Raw genomic sequence first — 19,861 nt, forward strand, 5'->3', positions numbered from 1 at the left:
TTCTTCATCCTCAAACCTCACATAAACCTGCAACGTGAGGGGGGGGCATTTCACAACAAACACCTGAGTGTGTGATTCTCAGCCGCATCCCTGATGTGTATCAAACCCTACAGAAGGGCCATCCCTATGTAAAAGTGCCCTTGGTTCACTCAGGCTTAAATTTAGGATTGAATTGATGAAGCCACCTTATAGCTGAATAACAACATCCATACAGCCTTAGTGCATACGCTTGGATTCTCCATTCACTCTGTTTAACTTCAAGCATCTTCATGTTGTTACCCCCCCGAGAGAGGGAGATAGAAGCAAAGCAAAGGCAGCCTTTGTCCTTCCCTCTAACAGAGAAAATTATTGAAATATAATTTTAATTATGATTTTGTCAGGGACTTAGCTTGCTGATTCTTCACTGTTTCGTGTTACCACTCTGGAAACAAGAGACCTAAGAGGATAAATCAGCCCAGATGGCTAAGAGCATCCTTGTGAGAAAAATCACAAGAGGAGATACGACTTGAGGATAAACTCTTCCTAGGTGAAGGTCAAACACCATTAGCAGAAACACCACTTTTGGATGTTTCCCCTCTACTAAGGCACAGCATTTCTTTGCCCTGCTCGTGTGGGACTCCGTGCAGAGCAATTATCAGCCCTGACTCGGGGACAGGTTCAGCATGCCTGGCTCCCACTTACTTGCTTTCCTCATCCAGCAGATGGAGCAGGCCCGTCGGCTTCTTGCTGATAAGGTTTATGCAGCCAGAGTTGTCTATGTAGTCGATGTTGTGCCAGCTAATCCCTTCTGCTCTGTATTCCTCCTACAAAGAAGAACAATTAGATGTTACAACGATATTGGGTGCAAGTAAAAAAAAATCATAAGGCTAAAGGGTGGCAAAGAAAGCGATGCATCATTTAGCAAACCAAACCCGCTCTTCCATTAATATGTCATCCATTTTTTCTGATGCAGGAAAAAACAGGACTGGAACATCTGCACAACTTCAATCACAGGGAACTGCATGGCATTTTACAATTTCAGGTGCAGCAATCTTTAAAATTGCTTCGCGGATAGCAGGGTTGGCACTTTTTGGAAAGAATAATCACTTTTGACCCTACGTTTCTTTAAACTGCAATAAAAAACAATTCTGATTTTTACCTGCTTTCTCTCTGAGGTAGGCTAGCTATGTTGCAGACCATGCCTAGTGAAGATATGGCATGCTACACATCGTTTTTTATTGCTTTCCTTTTTCTGACTTGCTGTTAAAGCATCATACGAGACAGCAACATCAACTTCAGGAAACTACTATGACAGCATTTAAGTGCACACGAAATTACTGAAAGAAAATGGTGGTACAATACATTCATTTAATTACATGGAAAAAGCAGTATAACTCCCTTTCCTGCTTGACTGGGCTCTCCCCTTCTGTATCTAACAATATTAATGGCTGGTGCTATAAAGGCTAACAGAGGGGTCTCCAGCGAGCATAAATCACCACTCCCACGTCAGCAGAGCCACAGAGCTTTACAGTGAAAATGAGGGTCTGTCCCCAGATTCACATTGGGGAAAAAGAGCAAGCAATTTATTTTCTGCCAGACAACTCTGATCCTTGCTCTTCTGTAAGAGGTTATCTCCGCCAAGATGGATCTGCAACTGTATTACCTAGAAAAGTCTTCTGGAGAAATTATTTTAGCGCATCTGGAAGAAAGTAGAACTGCTCTGCTCATAAAAATCATAATCTTTATCATATGCCTTTAAGTAACAACTTGTGACTCACTCTCGAAAGAGTGATATTGAAAATGCGTGTTATTCCATGTGTTGGAAAAAGTATCACCACTCCAAGCTGCATTTTTACTTCTCTATTGTAAGATGTTATGATGATAGAGTTGGAGAAAAAAAAAAGAACTAAAAAAGAAAAATCTCAGTTGCACTAATAATGTGCACATTTATACCAATCCAATTCATTTTTATTGCTCCTTCTGCTTTTACTGTTGAGTGCAAACTTTAAAAAATAAGTATATTCTTCCAACTATCCAACATGTCTTACCCAAAATTAGCACAAACCCTTCATATATTATTTCAAGGAACTAGATAGCTTTGGGACATCCCACAATGAAATTTTTGCTAAAAAAAAAGAAAATCAAGGTATGTCACGTCACGATCAATGGTATTCAATATCAATCATGCAATGATGCTCAAGATTGAGGCTTGGCTTGGTTTTATGACTTAACTGAACCTCAGAAGAGTGAGCTTTTCAAGTTGTTTTTAAGTAGAAAGTGTTCTAAAGGAACAGATTTCAGAATCCCCACAGTCAATAAATCTTTCTAGAAATGTTGCACCTACACACAGAAGGTGGAGGGTGATTTTCCATTGCCATGAGAAAAAGCTTTTCCCAAAATCTCAGGAACTGAAATTCTGACAGCATTCACCCCAGGCCAATCAAGCTGTATGCTGAATTCAGTATTTGAGGCTTCATACAGCATCACACCAAAACCACCCATTGCATGCACAGGTGTGCACGCGTAGAAGAATTTTGAAAATGGTAGAGTTGGAAATGGAAACCGCTATTTTGTTCTGAAAAGCAAACACACCTCACTTCAAACCTAGGAGGTGATGTGCTCCTAGCAAACCTTTCCCAATTTTGACCAACAGATGCTTTTGACAGTAAAAATACTCTTTTGGAAGACTGTCAGCCCATAAACCCCTTCCATCTCTGCTGTGCTGACAGACAACAGCGAGCAATCAGAACAGTTTCCCTCGGCAATCCCAGTGAAGTATGGAGGATAAAGCCTTCTGTGTTCAAAACAGAACACATCCCACCCACTGGAACAAAACTCCCGATAATAAGCAACAACTCTGCGTTATGAATTTTGTATTTGTTTTTGCATCTCAGGTCTCTGTGGAGCAACCAGAACACGGCAGGCATGTAGAACAGCAGGACTTTCACAGGTCCCTGCTAAACTATAGGCATTGAAAAAATATACTTATTTGGAAACCCCGCCAACTGTAGAAGAATGAGTATTTCTTGAGCAAGCGTGAGCTTTTCCTGAGTGATTCAGGAGGGAGAGACGGCGATGCATGCAATGGTAACGAGAGCCAGCACCATTCATCAGCCGCCTGCTCCTGACAGCTGCTTAATGGGATGCAGGGTCCATTAGCCCCAGCTTTGCCTGCTCAGGACAGGTCCTTTCTGCAGCACTGAGCACCCAGGCAGCAATAAAAGAGGAGCTCTACATGTGGGTTTTTTCCCCAAAAAAATCACCTAGATCTTTAAGTCTGCATAAACCTAAACTGGGCACATGCCATTGCTCTGCTCTACATGTTTTCCTGAAAGCCATTTCAGCTGGTGTACACTGTTCTGCATGGGATGGTCAGCAGCTGCACAGCTGATGTTGCTGTGAAATTCTTCCTAAAAAGTTCTGCTAATCCAAAGATTTGTACAAAATTACTAATTAGCAATGCGAGCTGTTTTTCCTTAGTAGACCTCAGTAAATGACCAAAAAATACCACTGAGTATACTGTGGTTTATCAGTTTATTCACACTTCAAGTTGCTTGTTACTATTACTGGCTGGGGAAAAATTATCTAATGATTAATGCTTGCACCAGAACTCCACTTATTCAGGCTCCTCTTCAGCTCTGCCACAGTGTGTGCGTGACCCGAGACAAAACATCATGTACCTCCTGGCCTCAGTTTCCTCAACTGCAGAATTTTGGCTAGAAACGTGCTCTTCTTTGCTATTTTTCCCCATCATTCTCAGGCCGTGGATTTATTCCCCACATCTGTCCATCTGTTGCTCCCTCCCTTCCATCCCCAGTTCAACTTCTGGCCAAATATGAATTGGGATTAAAGTCCTCAAAGAACAACCTTTTCCACAAGAGCTTGGATGTAAGCTCTCATTTCAGGACAGGCGTATACGCAGCAGTAACTACACCAGAGCATTTGTTCCAAAGCACAAGTGGAAAAAAAGTTCCCTTTATTTTTTTTTCCTAGCATTTTTCCAGTTATCAGTTTGGTTATCTTTAGAAGGAGTCACAGTCCAGGAGAAATAACTATGATTTTGTGATCTACCAATATAATTTCTTGGACCTTTGCTGGCCTGCAGAACACGATGAAAATTGTGCATAAGAAAACAGCAGCTTTGGGGGAACATTCTTGCTGTCCATATGTACATGTTAAATTTACTCTCTTAAGCTTCAGTTACTAATCTTCAATACAGCAGTAACTGTCTTTCTGCAGAATTTGGGAGACATCCTTAAAAGCTACCTTCAAAAATTCCTTCATCTCTAAGTACCACGAAGAAGTCTGTGCCCTTTTTGATGGATGCGGGGTCCCCACAGAGCACTTGAAGATGAAGGAATTATAGCAAACCAACATCAGGTTTTCATTTAACAAACATACGGTTGAGATGAAGATGAAACAAAACATGTATAAGGCCATTCAAAGAGAAAAACTCTCATACCAGAGATTAACACCTTGCAATTAAAAATCTGCTACAGTTTATACTTCAAATTAAAACTAAGTTATCTTTAAAGACAAATTAAAATTTCCTTTTTTTAAAGTATAAGACACTGTCATATCCCATTCTCAACAGGGCTCTTTTGAAACAATGTCTTAGGACTTATTTGGTATCCAAAATCAGCAACCCCTGGGAACTCCAGGCCTGTTTGGATGACTCTTGCATGGACTGCCAAATTATCAGCCCTGAGTAAGAGTGGACAAAATTGCTTTTCTCAGCAGAAGGAACGACCTGCCATGTCTCCTGTCTGCGTGTGGCCCCTCCAGCAGCATCCTGCAGCAGAGAATGTGGATGAAGGCAGGCATCGCTCCCTGTAGCCTTGCCAAGAGCACTGTGCCTTGCAGAAGCAGGACCACAGCTCCAGGGAGAGACCTTTGTGCATCCCACCAACAGCCCGTTGTCCTTCCTGATGGTGGGACCACAGCCCTGTCTGACAGTGGCTGGGGAGAGGTTAACTCTGGAGAAGAAATTTCCATATTTTTGTGCTGTAAGAAGCGAGTCGACAACACGCAGGGTATTCTCAGACCCCTGGGGGATGACAACATCTGCATCTCTCCATCCTGATCCAGCAGCTGGGAGTGACAGATCATTCATCACGGTGCTTGGCTGCTGGACAACATGCTACGGGAAGGTGAATCGCAGCATTTACACACCACATTCACGGATCACCACAGACTCCCCGCAGCCATCTCACAGCCAGGTTTGTTTCTCAGCACCCTGAGGTATGGGCTGGGCGGGGAAGGGTTTGATGCTGACAAACGGCGCTGCCAAGGATTTGTTGTCCACTTGGCTCCTTGATGGAAGCACAGGTCTCAGTTCTTTTGCCAGCATCAATTATATCAGTTCTGTGGGTAAAAAACCCAACTTTTTGAGACTCACACTTACAACAAGGACCCCTGACAGCGAGTCAGTTATAAACAACCAAATAAACCATCGACATCACCAGGATCTACAAAACTTTCTAGTGCAGTAACATCCAGAGATTCCTATTTTTGGCACTGTTACTTCCAGGAAAAACGCACAGCCTTACTCTTCCCAGCCCCAGCCCACTGAAACCTGCTCTGCTGGGAGGAGAAGCAGTGCAGGTTTGCTGGAGAGGAGTGTGGAGCTTTGGCCATGCTCTGAGCTCCCAAACACAAAACTCAGCGAAAGGAATTGAGCAACGAGCCAAAAGCATGCACTCAGGTTTTGCAGAGTCCAGCAGCTCCATATTTAACCCTATCAGGCAAGAAATTACTGACTGCTCTCCTCTCGAGCACCCCCACGAAGACAACTGCCTGTCGATTTTGCCTCTAGAAGCTCCTCTGCTGTTCCGGCCAGGCCGGCGTGGTGACAGGGTGTCTGCGGGGACGCGCACCACGCGTCAGCGGAGGGAGTTGTTCTGCTGGCACAAACACAAGGGCTTCTCAAGCGACGTAACCCAAAGTGACGGAGCGGAGTTTTGTTGCCATAGCTGCATCAGCGAGCTTGCTAACGCAGCCCGGTCAGCAAGGTTGCATAAGATGGACTTGACCTCAGCTGAAGCTCGGGGGAGAAGGGGGTCAGTGACTTCATCTCACCTCTCACTAGGGAAAAAAAATACTTACATGTGCACTTCATAACTGCATTCAATATTTAGAAAGATGTGGCTAGGCAAGGAGCTGGCTCCTTGAATTTTTCTTGCTTGCAAGGCATTTTTGAGAGCTTAAAATGCTCAGACTGATCTGAATGCCGTGACACAAAACATAATTTGCAATGTTCAAGTAGAAGAAAAATAAAAATGAGGGTCCTGATGTTGAAATGCACACAAAATGACAGCCCAAGTCTCTACTGAATTCAGTATGACATTATTTGAGGAGTATAAGCATGTAAAATTTGGGGTACCAAGTAAACAGAACGTGGCAGAATTTCCAACATCTTCATGTGTGAAAATTAAAGGAAATATAGCAATCAGACAGCTAAGCAGTATTAAAGAGAAGCACTGCCTGCCTACAGCTGACCAGAGTGCAAACACTGAAAGAACTGCTTATGCCAGTATACAAGGATGCAGTGCACAATAATGAACTGACATTGAACACGTGTGATTTCTCTCTTCTCTGTCTCTGCAATTTCCAGGATGAGTGAGAAAAAAGATGATGCTTGGGATTTTCACTTCTGCATTCAGCATCAGAACTAAATTCATTTCCTCCAGGGAGAACAACACATTTATAATCTAAGTCTTGCAACAACTAGGAATTGCTCCACATCCAGCTACAGTCAACAGTAAGGGATACCAAATGCTAAAAAGGAGAATGAAAGGGGGCTATTGCTTCCCAAACCATAAGGTGAAATTAAGAGATGGTCAGAAGGAGTGAACTGGTGCTTGAAAAACTTACAGAAGGGGAGCATGGAAACCCTGAGACCACCTATATCAGAGAAGTGAAGCAGGAGAGACGTGATATAAATACAAAACAAAAAGCAGCATGAAGAAAACATAATAAACAGAAGTTTCCCATCTGTCTTAAAGCACAAAACCAAGGGAGTGGGAAATGAAATCAAAAGGCAGTGAAAAATTCAGGCCTGAATACAAAGGCAGGGGGGTTTCCACGATGTATGGAATTTGTTGCCCTATCGACGGATATCAAAGGTCAAAAATTTGTCACAATCTAAACACGTCTGGAGTGTTTTGGGCATTCAAGTGCCCAGCCTGCAAGCCACGAGCACAAAACATCTGAAAACTCTGGTGACCACGATACGGTTGTATCATGCAGCACAGCTACTGCCATAAGGTGCAGACTGGGAAGCAGCCCAAAAAGATAACACTTATAACCCAAAGAGCCCCGACAAAGAGAAGGTGACAGGTTGGTTGTTGCTGAAATGGTTTTGCACCTTCTCCTTCTCGTCCCATCAGAAAGTCCACGCTCATTGTGCTGTTCCTGAGCTGTGCAGAGGTACGTGACTCGGAGCTGTTCATGATCCAGATGCAAAAGCTATCAAAGCTGGTTTAGAAAGCAGGGAAACGTGTGAAAGGCCCTCAAATCTGGGGCTTCATCTCTCTTTGGCATGTCCCCATCAGGCACAGCGTTCTCTCCTCTTTCCTTAGAATGGGGCAAGGATGAAGATAAAAAAGAGGGGTGAAACCAAAGGGGCAAACCACTACCTAGCATGTGGTGCTATTCCAGCTTTTATCGAGTCCAACTGCAAAATTAGAGCAGATTAACAAGGAAATGTAAAGCAAAATGATTTGTTATTTGCATAGAATTGTGTGCAGGTTCCATATGGCATTTGCTGTTTTCCAAAAGCAGGAAAATGCCTGTAATGCTGGAGTAAATCCCCAAAGCAGAGGAAAACCTGACTGGCTCATTCGTTTCCTTCCCAGATGGAGCCAGATAAGCCCCCGGAGTTTATCTGCCAGAGCTGATCTGACGACTTTCATTACCGAAGCATAAGAAAGCCTTGTTTCCACATGAAAATTCCCCAAATAAAGAGGGAAATCAGCTGAAAATCCTTCTTCCAGAGTAGCTTACTACCATCACAGGCTGCTCGTGAATAACCTCCCATAACCCACGCCCAATGCCGTACACTGCGCTCGGATGCCATCAACAGACAGACGCTTCGGGGTTTCTGTACGAATGCGTTTTTCCCAAAAATTTACAACTGAACAGAAGGCTGTGAAATTCTACTTGGCTCTAGCACCGTCTGCTTTGGTTTGAGATGACATTTACAAAGTGAGAAAGGAGGAATGAAACCACTTCCATATCTCGCTTCATTCCTAGTCGGCGTCCCCAGCTTGCTTAAAAAATATCACAAGTTGATTCAACATCCACCAAAACACAAGCTTTCTGCAAATACAAGCTTATAGCCAGCAAACCCAAGCATTTCATCTGCTTCTCTTGATTGCTTACCCGATAACAACCCATCAGCTGTGCAGATTCTGATGGATGAAAAAGGTGAAACATCTAAGAGAGCCCGGTTCAAAAACTGGAACAGAATCCTTATTTTTCATTCTATATGAAAAACTTCTGGGAAAGAACATATTATTTTTCTAAAAATTACATCAAAATAGGTCAGCATCATATGATACACTAAACAAGCTAAACTTTCTAAAAGGTTCCTTAAAAGCTCCTCTCTGGAACTTTCTGGATATGTCAATCTGGAATTTCACAATGTATTTGTGCTGATGCTTTTGTGGTTGTGGCCAACGAGAGAGCATCAGCTGGGACTCAGAAGGACCCAGCAAAAGAAAAAGCTTTTCAGGGGAAACCAAACCATGGTGAAAGAAACTTCACTCTGATCCCTGGCAATCTCATGCTTTTTAAAAGAAGCTTTGATCTTTACAGCTAAAAGGTTTTGTTCTCCTCTAAGTGAGTAAGGATTCATGAAAAGTCTTATTTACTATCACTGCATTTTTTGCTTACATTTAAAAATACTTAAATATATTTAAAAAATATTGCTTTTCCTGCAAAATCACTGACAGATAACACAGCAAACCAGAAGAGCCAAAAGCTGTCCTAGGGAAGGGCTAGCAAAGGTAGCTAGAGCTCCTGAAGTCCATCTTCTACAACACAGAACTGAAGCAAAATCATCCCGGTGCAATGTATTCATTAAAATGACCCTAAGGTGACAAATCCTCAAGATGGGAAAACGTCGCTGTGAGCGAGCTCCCGAACGAAGGAGACCCACGGCCGCGGGCAGCAGATGACACAGATGCCTTGAGTTCCTGACGCCCCTCCAGACGTGCGTGCCAAGGCTGACGATGCCAATGCTTCATTTAGGAGCTCGCCAAGTATTTTTTGTTTGTTCTCAAGCTAAGTAGAAAAGGAATTTATACACACAGCATTTTTTTTTAAAAGCGCCCACAGACAGCATATATAAATACATATCCACATGCTGTATAAATACACCATCCATAAACAGGTTTATAAACTGTGCTATTTTTAATGACACCATCTGGTGATGCAGGGGTTCTGATAAACAACCTTCACTGTGGACCATTCAAGCTATAAACAACCAAGTCATCATGCCTTTGGGTGCCTGCAAAAACTTGCCTGCTTGCATGCAGCACATGGTTTTGCATCGGAGACATCAAATCCCCATGGGACCTTTGTAAGAGAACAAGCTACTTTTATTTAAAGAAAAAAAAAAAAAGTGAATTACCATTTTGTATTCAAAGCACCTGAGATGAACACTGAGCTGTCATTAAATCACAATTAGAAAATCACGGGGAAATAACTGCCAGGGTTTGTATGCAGACATCATGCCCTGCGCTCCAGCCAGCAGCACCACCAGCAGCCGACAAGCACGAGCTGATGCCCTTGGGTTCGCCGTTATTCAACCCAATCCGAAGCCAGGGTTTTGTGGTATACGGGCTCTCCATATGAGCCCATATCAGTTTCCTACACTAGTGGCAGCAGAAGGTGTTGCTCAGAAATTGTGTTTTGCTCTCAAAAGATGGAAAACTGGGTTTGTGTCATTCAGGTTGCAAAACACACATTGCCACGGTCCCACTCACTTCTTTAGCATCCTTTTTCCTAACTCTGTCCCTACAGCCAGGTAAAGCAAGAGTCTGACGATGCCACATGATCTGTGGGTAACTTGTATTGAAACCATAGAGGAAAAAATGTATATAGCAGTGGTTTTCACCATCAGGCTTGGACAATGTGAGGGGAACCCCAGCTAAATGCCACCTTCCCCTTGTGTCAATAAATACACGCTCTCCCATTTCCTCTTACATTCATCTACTCTTGCAGTGGGCTCACAGCTCTCCCTGTTATAAAAGTCATCTTAGGCTGCCCCTATAAAATCTTGTTACAGTGCCAAGCCAGCTGTCCAGGCAGGAATCTCGCACATAGCAGACCAGCCGTTCCTGCCTCGATAAGGCATCGTTTCAGACAAACCGAAATATTTCAGAGGCTTTCTGCTTCCACCGTTTCCTCGCTCATCATCGTGCCCAAAAAGAAGGGCACTCACGTTGGACCTGTTGGACCCCCATCCTGCTTAGGAAAATCCGCCAAGATGCATCCAGATTTTTTAAGAAAAGCCATTGTTTACAGATACTTGCTAGTGACTTTTAGCTGAAATAATCAAGTATTTCATTAAATCCTTGCCTAGTCTAACCAAAAGGTACAGAGAATGTGCACGAATTTCCCTATAACCATAGCTCTGGTCAAAGACTCAAGGCTTGGACCCAAAGCACCTGAGGTCCATTGGGATGTGGAAAGAAAATAGTTCTGTACCATTAAATATAAAATAAAAGTTACAGAAGTGTTTATTTCATCTTTATCTGGTCCTTTTTTAATACCTATTTTTGTCTCTGTTGCATAATATACGTAATATCAGTACAGTAGCATTTTTTAATTTACTTTTTAAAGAAGCTTGGTCCTTCTGTTATTTGAATCCCAAATCAATTCTGCTTCTTCCTCTTTCTGCTAACCAAAATAGGAGCTTGAGCCTTAAAATTAACACACTCCCCAGCCTGCAAATTGGAGCTCTCGGTGCGTTTACCTTGTGAGTTTTACACGGCCAACCATAATGATGATATTTGCACAAAAACTAAATCCTTAGTGGGCTTCACAGACACAGTACTTCTCTACATTGGGCTTTAAGCAAGTGTCAAGGAATCAAAAAACAAGGACAAAAACAACCCAAAGCACCCCAAACTGTTTCTTATGGATAGCTAGACCTAGTGTAGAAAAGATGCAAAAAGCCTTGGAGTCCTTTAAGCCACTACATCACTCCATGAGAGCTTCCCAGAACATTTTCTAATAATATTTTAAGCACGTTTTCCAATTTGCCTACCTAGGACGCTGCTGTGCAGATTTAATAAAATCAAAATATGCTTTTCCAAACATTTTTTGTGCTACCCCCAACCCTAAGCTCTCCCCTGCCCCTCTCCTGCTCGGACCTTTGCCAAAATAGAAGTGAATCACCGCATCCGGCACGTGCTCATTGCTTGAAGGAGCCTGGGAATGGGCCGGAGGCCAACACAGCCCCTGCAGACCCCAGCTCCTCTTGTCCCAGGAGGGGACTGGCCACAGAAAACATTTTAGGGGGCTGGTGGCAAACAGAGACAGATTTTCTTTCAATCTTCCTATTCTGAAGATAATGTTTAAGCAAGTCAAAGCATTCTTTTTTTCCCCCCCTCCACGTGTGAGTTATGTAGGATGGCATATTTCCAAATAATAAATCAATAACTTCTGCAGCTTGTTATTTCTCCGCGTGTCATGTGGAATAGAGCTGAGCACAGCATTTTTCAGTGAGCACCCGCCAGCCCATCTCCAACGAAAACAGAAACCCGAACCCAGCCTCCCAGCACTCGACGCTTCACTTCTGATGGTCGCCTCTTGTCTCCGGCCACGATAAAGATGAAATACATTCATGCCTAAGTGGAGCGATGAGCCACTGGAGGGGAGGGAAAAAGCCCTCCACACATTAGGAGAAAGAGCCTTTTTCATTAGTTATTTCTCTTCTGTTTTCCCTAAATGACATGCACGGAAGGCTGCTGGGATATGGAGCCGCATGAGAAATCCTGAATATCCAAGATGCTTTAAAACATTGCAGGTGATAACCATGGCTACAGACATTTCACAGACCATATAAACTGCATATCACCCCATCCTGCAACAAATTCAGGACTTTTTGCGTTTGTTTTTTGTTGTTGGGGTTTTTCATGTTTGTTTGTGTGTGTGTGTGTTTTGTTGTTGTTGTTTTTGTTGTTGCTGTTTTTTGTTCTTTTAATTCACTCCCACCGTGATGAACAAATTTTTACATCATCCACGATATAGTCCAGACTGTCAACCTTCTCCACCTATTTTCCAGAAACAGTAAAACCTCTATAGCTCTGGAAATATTTGCAGAGCTTTAGGTGACTGAGCAAACATTTTGCAGGACATGTTATCTTTATGAAATTAAGTTTTTCTGTGTGAGCTGGCTGGGACATCAAACTCACCAGGGACCATGCCAGAAAATAGACTTTGCTCAACACCTGAGCACGTGCCAGTTGATCATGCTCCAAGTCTTTTTTTTTTTTTTTTTTTGAGGCTCAACCTCAGTTATTCATCAATTTTTAAAACAATAAAAGGATGTCCTCGAAATTGAAATCTGGCATTTAAACAAACCGCGAAGTAGAAAATTAGGCAGAGAAGTTTCAGCAGCAATGCCCGTGGGATGGAAAGCTGCAGGACTTCTCAAACTTTGCAAAAAAATCAGCTGAAAACAGGAAGAGGAGGGTAGGGGTGAGCCAAAACAATGAGTACCAGAAGGCTGCCTAACCATCAGGACAGCATGGGATACGTAACGAAATAAACCCCTGCGTTCCTGGCCCTCTAAGTGCCAAGGATCTGAAGACTCGGTACTCAGAGTAGAGTTCTGCAGCAGAAGCGAGATGCTCTGAGGGCAGCTAACGAGACAAAGCACCGTGAGGACATCTTGCCTTACACTAGGGCCGCACCAGTCAGGGGGAGGCCATCTGGAAGAGCAAACCACGTCCTCGCTTTGTGAGGAGACTGCCAAAGGACACGCATCCTTCTGCCACCCAGAGGGCACGGCACTGATTGGGGGAACACCCCTAGCAGCCAGCAGCGGCAGGAGCACAGCCCCTCAAACAGCCTGCGGACGACGACCTGCTCTGTGGGGCACACGGGAAGGAGAAAACCACCCCAGCTGAACGGTGAGGCATTCCTGCAATAACTATCTTTCTGTCTGTAAATCATTACCCTTCTGAATCCGCAAGTTTGCCTACACAAATATACCAGAATTTATGAGCCCAGGCTTCACCGCGTGGTTAGCGCTGGTCTCTCCTGCACTCTGCTGTCATCTGCTAAAGCGCATTGCCATGCATTGTGAATCACCACCGGGTCTTCCTTAGCTATCCAGTCAGGGGCTGGCTGTCAATGAGGTCTTTGCATCTGCCCCGGCCTGGAGCAGGCTCCCGGCGCACAGCACAACCGCGGCCACACTGACAAGAGGCACCAGGCTGAAGACAGACGGCCAGAGGATGCCTCGGACGGTTGTTTGTGAACAGCTGGAAATAGCGCTGTCTTCAGACAGACGGTTTAAAAAAAGATTCGCAATGCACATTGTGTTAGGTTTCACCAGGAATCATAGAAGGAAAAAAAGAAAATGAGGTTAAAATAATCCCACCCCTGCGCTAGATCGCTTTGCGGTGGGGATTCTGGTTTCCATAACATAAGGGGTATGTCATAGCAACAATTACATCATTGCTAAATACCGTTCTTGCACACAAATTCTACTAGAACTTTAAGAAAAACCCTTGGTGATTACTTGAATTTGTCCTTTCTTCTGGCAGAAATGTCCAAATAGCTTGGATCATGCTGTCTGCCACTTCCTGTGAGCTCTGAAGATACAAGAAGCCTCTCTGTGGAAGCAGAGGACACCTGCACATCACCAATAACCCCACTAGTTTTTCAGCACAGAAGACATCAAATAAACCCTTGCAAGCACCAAGTATCTCAGACATTTGCAGCTCAAGGATATGCAACTACTTTGCTATCTTGAAACACAATATTAACTACCCCGTCTTCATTTGTAGACTGGCTATTATTATTAAAAAGCAGATTAATCTTTGGGCCAACAGGGAATGAAGGATGTTCTCAAGTCCCAGAATCTGAATATGTATCAACACTTTTCTTCTCATCAGATGCATTCCTCTACATGCAGCACATAACCCTCAGGAGAACAAGAGAAAATGATTTAACTGTGAAAGTCAACCAGGAATTAGCACTCATGCGGCTGTGCAGTGTATTTATACTTGCAGGAAGCAAAAAATGAAGAGATGAGCATATTTTCCACTGGCAGAGACTGCAAATGACGTGCTCCAGCATTAAGAATTGGAATGAGCACTTGGGAAACAGATGCCCCTGAAACTGTTCCTCTTGTCCATATAGAAAATATGGACTTCAATGACTTCATGCACTTGACAGATTTATAGTAGAAAGCTAATTAGGTCATTGGTTATAAGCTGGCCCAAGGAGAATTAGGGGCACATTCCTTCCACCGAACTGCTGCCGTCAGGAGCTCTGTATATACCCCAGACCCAGGGAGGAGCGCTGACCTGCTAAGAAATCCCAGCCCGAGCACAGGAATTCCCTTAGGGACGCTGGCATCTCAGCTTGCTCCCGCGACTGCCCTGAAATCGCACCTCACCAACGTGCATCCTCCCTCCAGCTTTCAGGAAGGGTCCTTCCTACCCAAATCCCTTCTAGAAGGTCTATTGGTTACCTTCATAGAAATAAAAATAGCTATATTGATTTTGCAGCAGTCTCTTAGTTTGTTCTTTTATTGTGGCTAATTGTAACCCAGACCTGTTTCCTACAAATACAGTCAGGTTTCCTCAATAGCTTCTCACAGCATCCATTGAAGGGTGCATCAGAATATAAAGAACGAGCTACAAAACTGAAATAAAACATTTAGTAGCTCCACTCCATCTTCTTGATGAAGAGAGCTAAGACAGAAGGGTCAAGCTCTGCAGCAAACAGCCCGCAAATGATCCATCTGGGGCTACATTGCTCATTTTTGCCCTTCCTGTATGCCCATCCCTTTTCTGGCTTTCCAGATCTCTTGTATTGCTTATCTCTTATAATGCAGGGGCCCAAAGAAAAGCTATCAGAGTTTCTGGGAAGGGCTGGCTTAATTCTCTGATCTCAGCTGGACTCAGGCTGCAGAGTGCAGTTCATCAAATACCAGCTCTGACGAAACTAATGATAAGGAGGATTTCCATTGACCCCACCCAAAGAAGAATTTCACCTGAAAGAAGGGCATGTGGACTGGCATTTAAAAAAAATAAAAAGCATTTTGAAGGTCTATAACATTTACTGTACTTTTTAATATTTCTTTATATATATATATATTCATATTATATATATATTTAATTCTTCTCAAGGCATCTTCTATCAGTCACTGTCAGAGACAGGACACTACAGAAGACAGACTGCCTTTTATTCAGCCCAATTATGCACTGTGCATTCAAAAAATGACATGTACTTTAGCAGTTGTCGTGTCTTGCTTGTTAGTAACTAACAAATGATGTTTGGAAAAGCCTCCTCTCACCCTACTGAGAAGCTATGTCATTTTGTGGTATATGTTACCTGTTAAATTATAGCCTGTACTTTTGTCATCTCTCTCACAGCCCATTAATCTGAGGCTGAAAAGAAACACCCAGTCTTGACGAACATAAAGTAAAGCTTAAAGTTCAACCTCTCCTAACGTGACACTGCTATCAGAAGGATCTCAAGTCCGACCTTGCAGGATGTGATAAATTTTCAATAGATGCAGACATATAGTACATGAGATATTAAATTATACAGCAGCAAGTCCAGACAAAGGCAAGAAAGAAATTGCTCATTGACAAATCCTCCGAGCTTATAATAAAGAGACAAAAGAACAACAGTTCAGGTCTCCATGATGTTTGGGGCTAGCTTCTGTTCTGCACTCACAAAGGGCCAGGAAAGCAAGCATTAATTTGCAACAGCAAATCTCTGGATTTTATCTTACAGGTAGCAGTAAGTAATCTGATACATAAAAACATGATGATAGAAGGTAAATATGAATAATTTACACTTTTAAACAAAGGAATTAATGACACAGTTGAAGAACTCTGGGTCCATTGGTGCCACAAATTCATGCCTAGGCTCACTGCATTACAGAGTAAATGTTTACAGACCTACCTGTTCAAGTTTAAAGATGTGTTGGTTGAAGTAGTGCTGCAAGCGTTCGTTGGCAAAGTTAATGCAGAATTGTTCAAAACTGTTATTCTCATAGTCTTCAAACCCAAAAATATCAAGTACTCCAATGGATAAAGTCTGGAAGGAAAATACGAATGCAGTTTAGAAAAAAAACAAGACCCAGAGTAAATGGATTATTTGTATGCAGTATATCATCAAAGGCGTATAAACATAGTTAAATATACTTAATAGCAGGACTTTTAATTTTTATTGGAACTGTTAATATTACACCATCTGGAAGACTTCACTTACATCAGAGAGACAACATGTAACTTTAGATGTCTGGACAGATGGCCTTTTTCTAAAATAAAAGTCCTTTCAGAGATTATTTATGGAAAAATGGCCATCTTTGAAGAAACTTGAACCCAGTTCCAGGTTATTCTATTGGATCTAATATAGCAGTTTGGGGAAAAATGAGGATAGGATTGGAAAAGAAGCTCGCACCATGAAGACAGTGCATAGAAACTGGCTTACAAGATAGATAGAGGGTGTCTAAGTAAACACAGCCCAGTTGTAAGCCTTCCAAACTGCTCCCCTGAACTTCCTCTAGCCTGCCACGACTTCTTGAGACAGGCATCAAGACGTGGGTGCACCAGGGGTTTTTACACGATGTTGCCTGTTCGACATCACTGTGAGTTCACAGCTTTCTTTGCAACCTGTTTCTGCTATACGTGGTTCCTGTCTTTCACAAAACTTGAGAATCCAGAACCTCTGCTGTCAGATGGATTTGAGGAGTGCAAGGGAAGAGGGAAGTGGGGATGTGGCAGCATATAAACCTTGCTCGCCTTGGTAAAGGGCAGCTGAAGTAAGCATAATTCCTGCTGCAGCATTCAAGCCTGTATAGAACTGTTCCATCAAACAAGTAATTAATAATCAGTTACGAATAAAACTCAGCTTGTCCCCATCTAACAAGTCTATTGCCACCTCCAAGAAGAGCACAGAGCATGAAGGGCACGTGCACAGAGCTCCAGCAGCTCACCATTAGCAGCCTTTGCTCTGCAACGAGCTCCCACGTCTAACCATCATCCCACTTGTGCACAAAGAGCTCTGTTCATACATTATAATTAATTAAATTAAAATAATAGTTAGAGAAGTAAAAGCACTGGTCAAGTGACCCAAAGCTCAAGCAAGGAGGAAAAACACCTCTCTGCTCCACCCATAAGAACCCACGAGCTGCTGGGCATTATGTTTTTAATTTTATTGGTCTTATCTATGCTAAGGATTTTATAAAACTTCCTTCCTAAGGCTGGTGTTATTCCACTGCCAGAAATATAAACCAGACTACCCACAAGGCTCTCCACGCTGCAGTTTGACAGTTTTCAACAGATCACATAATGTGGCAGTAAAATATTCCTTCTGTGCTGGGTCCTTAAACAGAGAGACACCTAAAACTGAAGGAAATGCAGCTGCCGTGAGCTGGGAAGCCACACGGCTTGTGAGTTGAAGCTCTGGGGGCTGTGGCTATGCTAACAGTCATACACGCAAAAGCACAACTGAAAAAGCATATAAAACACAGCAAGAACATTCCCAAGTGTGCCTAGCCCATTTTTCCAAAAGGTCTTTGGCCCCTTTATCCTCCTCTTGCCTGATGTTGAGGTTTTCCTCCCTATTCCAGGGCTGGATGGGTTTTACCTCCTCACCCGCAGCCTTGCCTGTTACAAGGACGACTGTTGAGAGCCCTTGGCCAGCTTCCCAGAGGTTTGAATCCCCTGGCAAGACGCCTGCAAGAAACAGCCATTTGGCCAGGAGATGGAAATTGGAAGCCTCAGGACCAAGGATGGAGCCTGGCAGAGTGATCGTCTCGTGCTCCTTCCCCTGCACATCCTAACAATTGGTTCACAGACCATTTGTTAACCCTCAGACTGAGAGGTAAATATCATATTTTTTTTTAAAAATCTCCTTTAGTTAGCAGATCACTTGTTTTATCTACGGGATACATAAAGATGCTGATGGAAACACCAGATAGTGACTATTTTGAATCCACGGTACTGATCAGCCATCCGTATCGCCCTTGTGTAGGCAAATCACAACCCCAACTCTTCCACTCCCATTCAAGCTTTTCTGTACAATGTAAAAGAGCTCCCAAAGTGACTCAAGATCAGCGTCTCTATTACTGTGACTGAAAACAAGACTTAAAAGAAATAACTGCTCCCACTTTCAGAGTCCTCATCCTAGCGCCTATGCCAGCTGCACGTGTTTTCATAAGCATTGCGTTGATGCTGTGTGGACATTGCTAAGCCCCTACCACAAGTGAACACTTCAAATTAAACACAGACAGCCTTTCACAACAAAATTTAACATGAAATAGCTGAGCACAAATAACCTCCCCGTTTTTAGTGCTGATTAAGTTACTGTGTCCAAACTGCTACTGAAATACTTTTTAATGTGCTGTATGCAAATAAGTTTATAAAGCAAAATAGAGGAGTTATTAGATATAGAAAAAGTGACTATTTCACTTGTAAAAGAAGAAGCCTATTAAAAACATATTATATTTTAAAGTTCCTTTCCTACAGGTTTCTATGAAAGTGCCACGAACAACAAGCTCAGAAGTAAGATGCTCAAACAATGCTGTATTTGACATCACTGCAGCCGTACAAGATGAGCATGGTTGGGGCTGCCCTGGTTGTCCCACTGGGCAAAGCAGCAGTTCCCTCTTCTCACCTCAGTTGTGCCCAGCTCCTGACTGCCTCCAAACCAGGAAGTTTGCAGTGTGGCTTTAGCCACACACATTCACGCAGGAGAAACAAGGGCAGTGCTCTGTGGTTTGCTTTCTGGTGTGGGAGGCAGAGCTGTGGAGTTCCCAAAAGAAAGAGGTCAACGCGTTCAAGTTGGTCAAACTTTTGAAAACAAGAAATCAGGAATTTGTCTATTTCTCTGCCTCCCAAGCTGCTATCCTCCAAAAATCTCACTCTATGTACACACAAAAGGGTTGTATTGTTTTTTCCATTATAAAACAGTACAAAACCTTTCACCAATACAGCCTCTTCTTACAGAAAGTTGAAAAAATGATTTCCATTGAGGTATGAATAACTGAAATTATTCTGTTAAAGTGCCAGACTCCTGAAAGCATGTAATCTGGGATTAAGTTTACAGTCCAATATATAATGAAAATAATCTAAGGAGTTTTAAATTTAAAAATCTCTAATGCTTCAGTTTCGAATTCAGACTTCGAACAAGTGCCATGTGGAAATCATGCCAAGATGCAACATAATTTAGATTTCACGAGCCCAAGTCTACCTTATGTCTTAATCTTGTTCCTTTACTGAAACTAACATTTAAAGAGAACAAGTGCACAGCAGTGACAAGCCTGCGAGTGCGAAAGCCTGCAGCAGGACCAGCAGCAGACGAGCACACCAGTGTACCAATCTATAGCAAAACTCTTGTAATTAAAAGCCTACGTCTACAAGGATTTTGAAATTTGTGCGAGCCCTGGGCTAGGAATCACTCTGTAGTTGAGCTAAAGTTGCCTCGCTCTTTTCTGGAAATGCCACAGCTGTGAACCAGGGAGCTAAATGCCACGCAGGGGCCTCGAGGGCATTCTGCAAATGACAGCCTTGGAGCTCAGTGCTCCACAGCTCCCAAATTACCTATAAACATTGACTGTCAGAGCTGACTTATGTTACCCTGAATGCACGCTGGTGATGTCATTCCAGTGCTGAGGTAC

The 19,861-nt window shown here is 43.0% G+C and overlaps 1 protein-coding gene across 14 annotated transcripts in view; it reads right to left on the reverse strand.

Annotated features, from left to right (window-relative positions):
• MYO9A (myosin IXA) overlaps positions 1–19,861 on the reverse strand; it is a 188,275-nt gene that overhangs the window by 56,029 nt on the left and 112,385 nt on the right. For all 14 annotated transcript variants that reach the window (XM_067004001.1, XM_067004002.1, XM_067004004.1 and 11 more), the window contains 2 exons: positions 16,141–16,275; positions 682–803 (listed from right to left, as the gene is read on the reverse strand). In XM_067004001.1, the coding sequence (XP_066860102.1) occupies positions 682–803; positions 16,141–16,275 (257 nt within the window). The remainder of the gene's footprint in view (positions 1–681; positions 804–16,140; positions 16,276–19,861) is intronic.

Source organism: Anser cygnoides, chromosome 11, assembly GCF_040182565.1.
Source record: "Anser cygnoides isolate HZ-2024a breed goose chromosome 11, Taihu_goose_T2T_genome, whole genome shotgun sequence".
In the NCBI taxonomy this organism is placed as follows: Eukaryota; Metazoa; Chordata; class Aves; order Anseriformes; family Anatidae; genus Anser; species Anser cygnoides.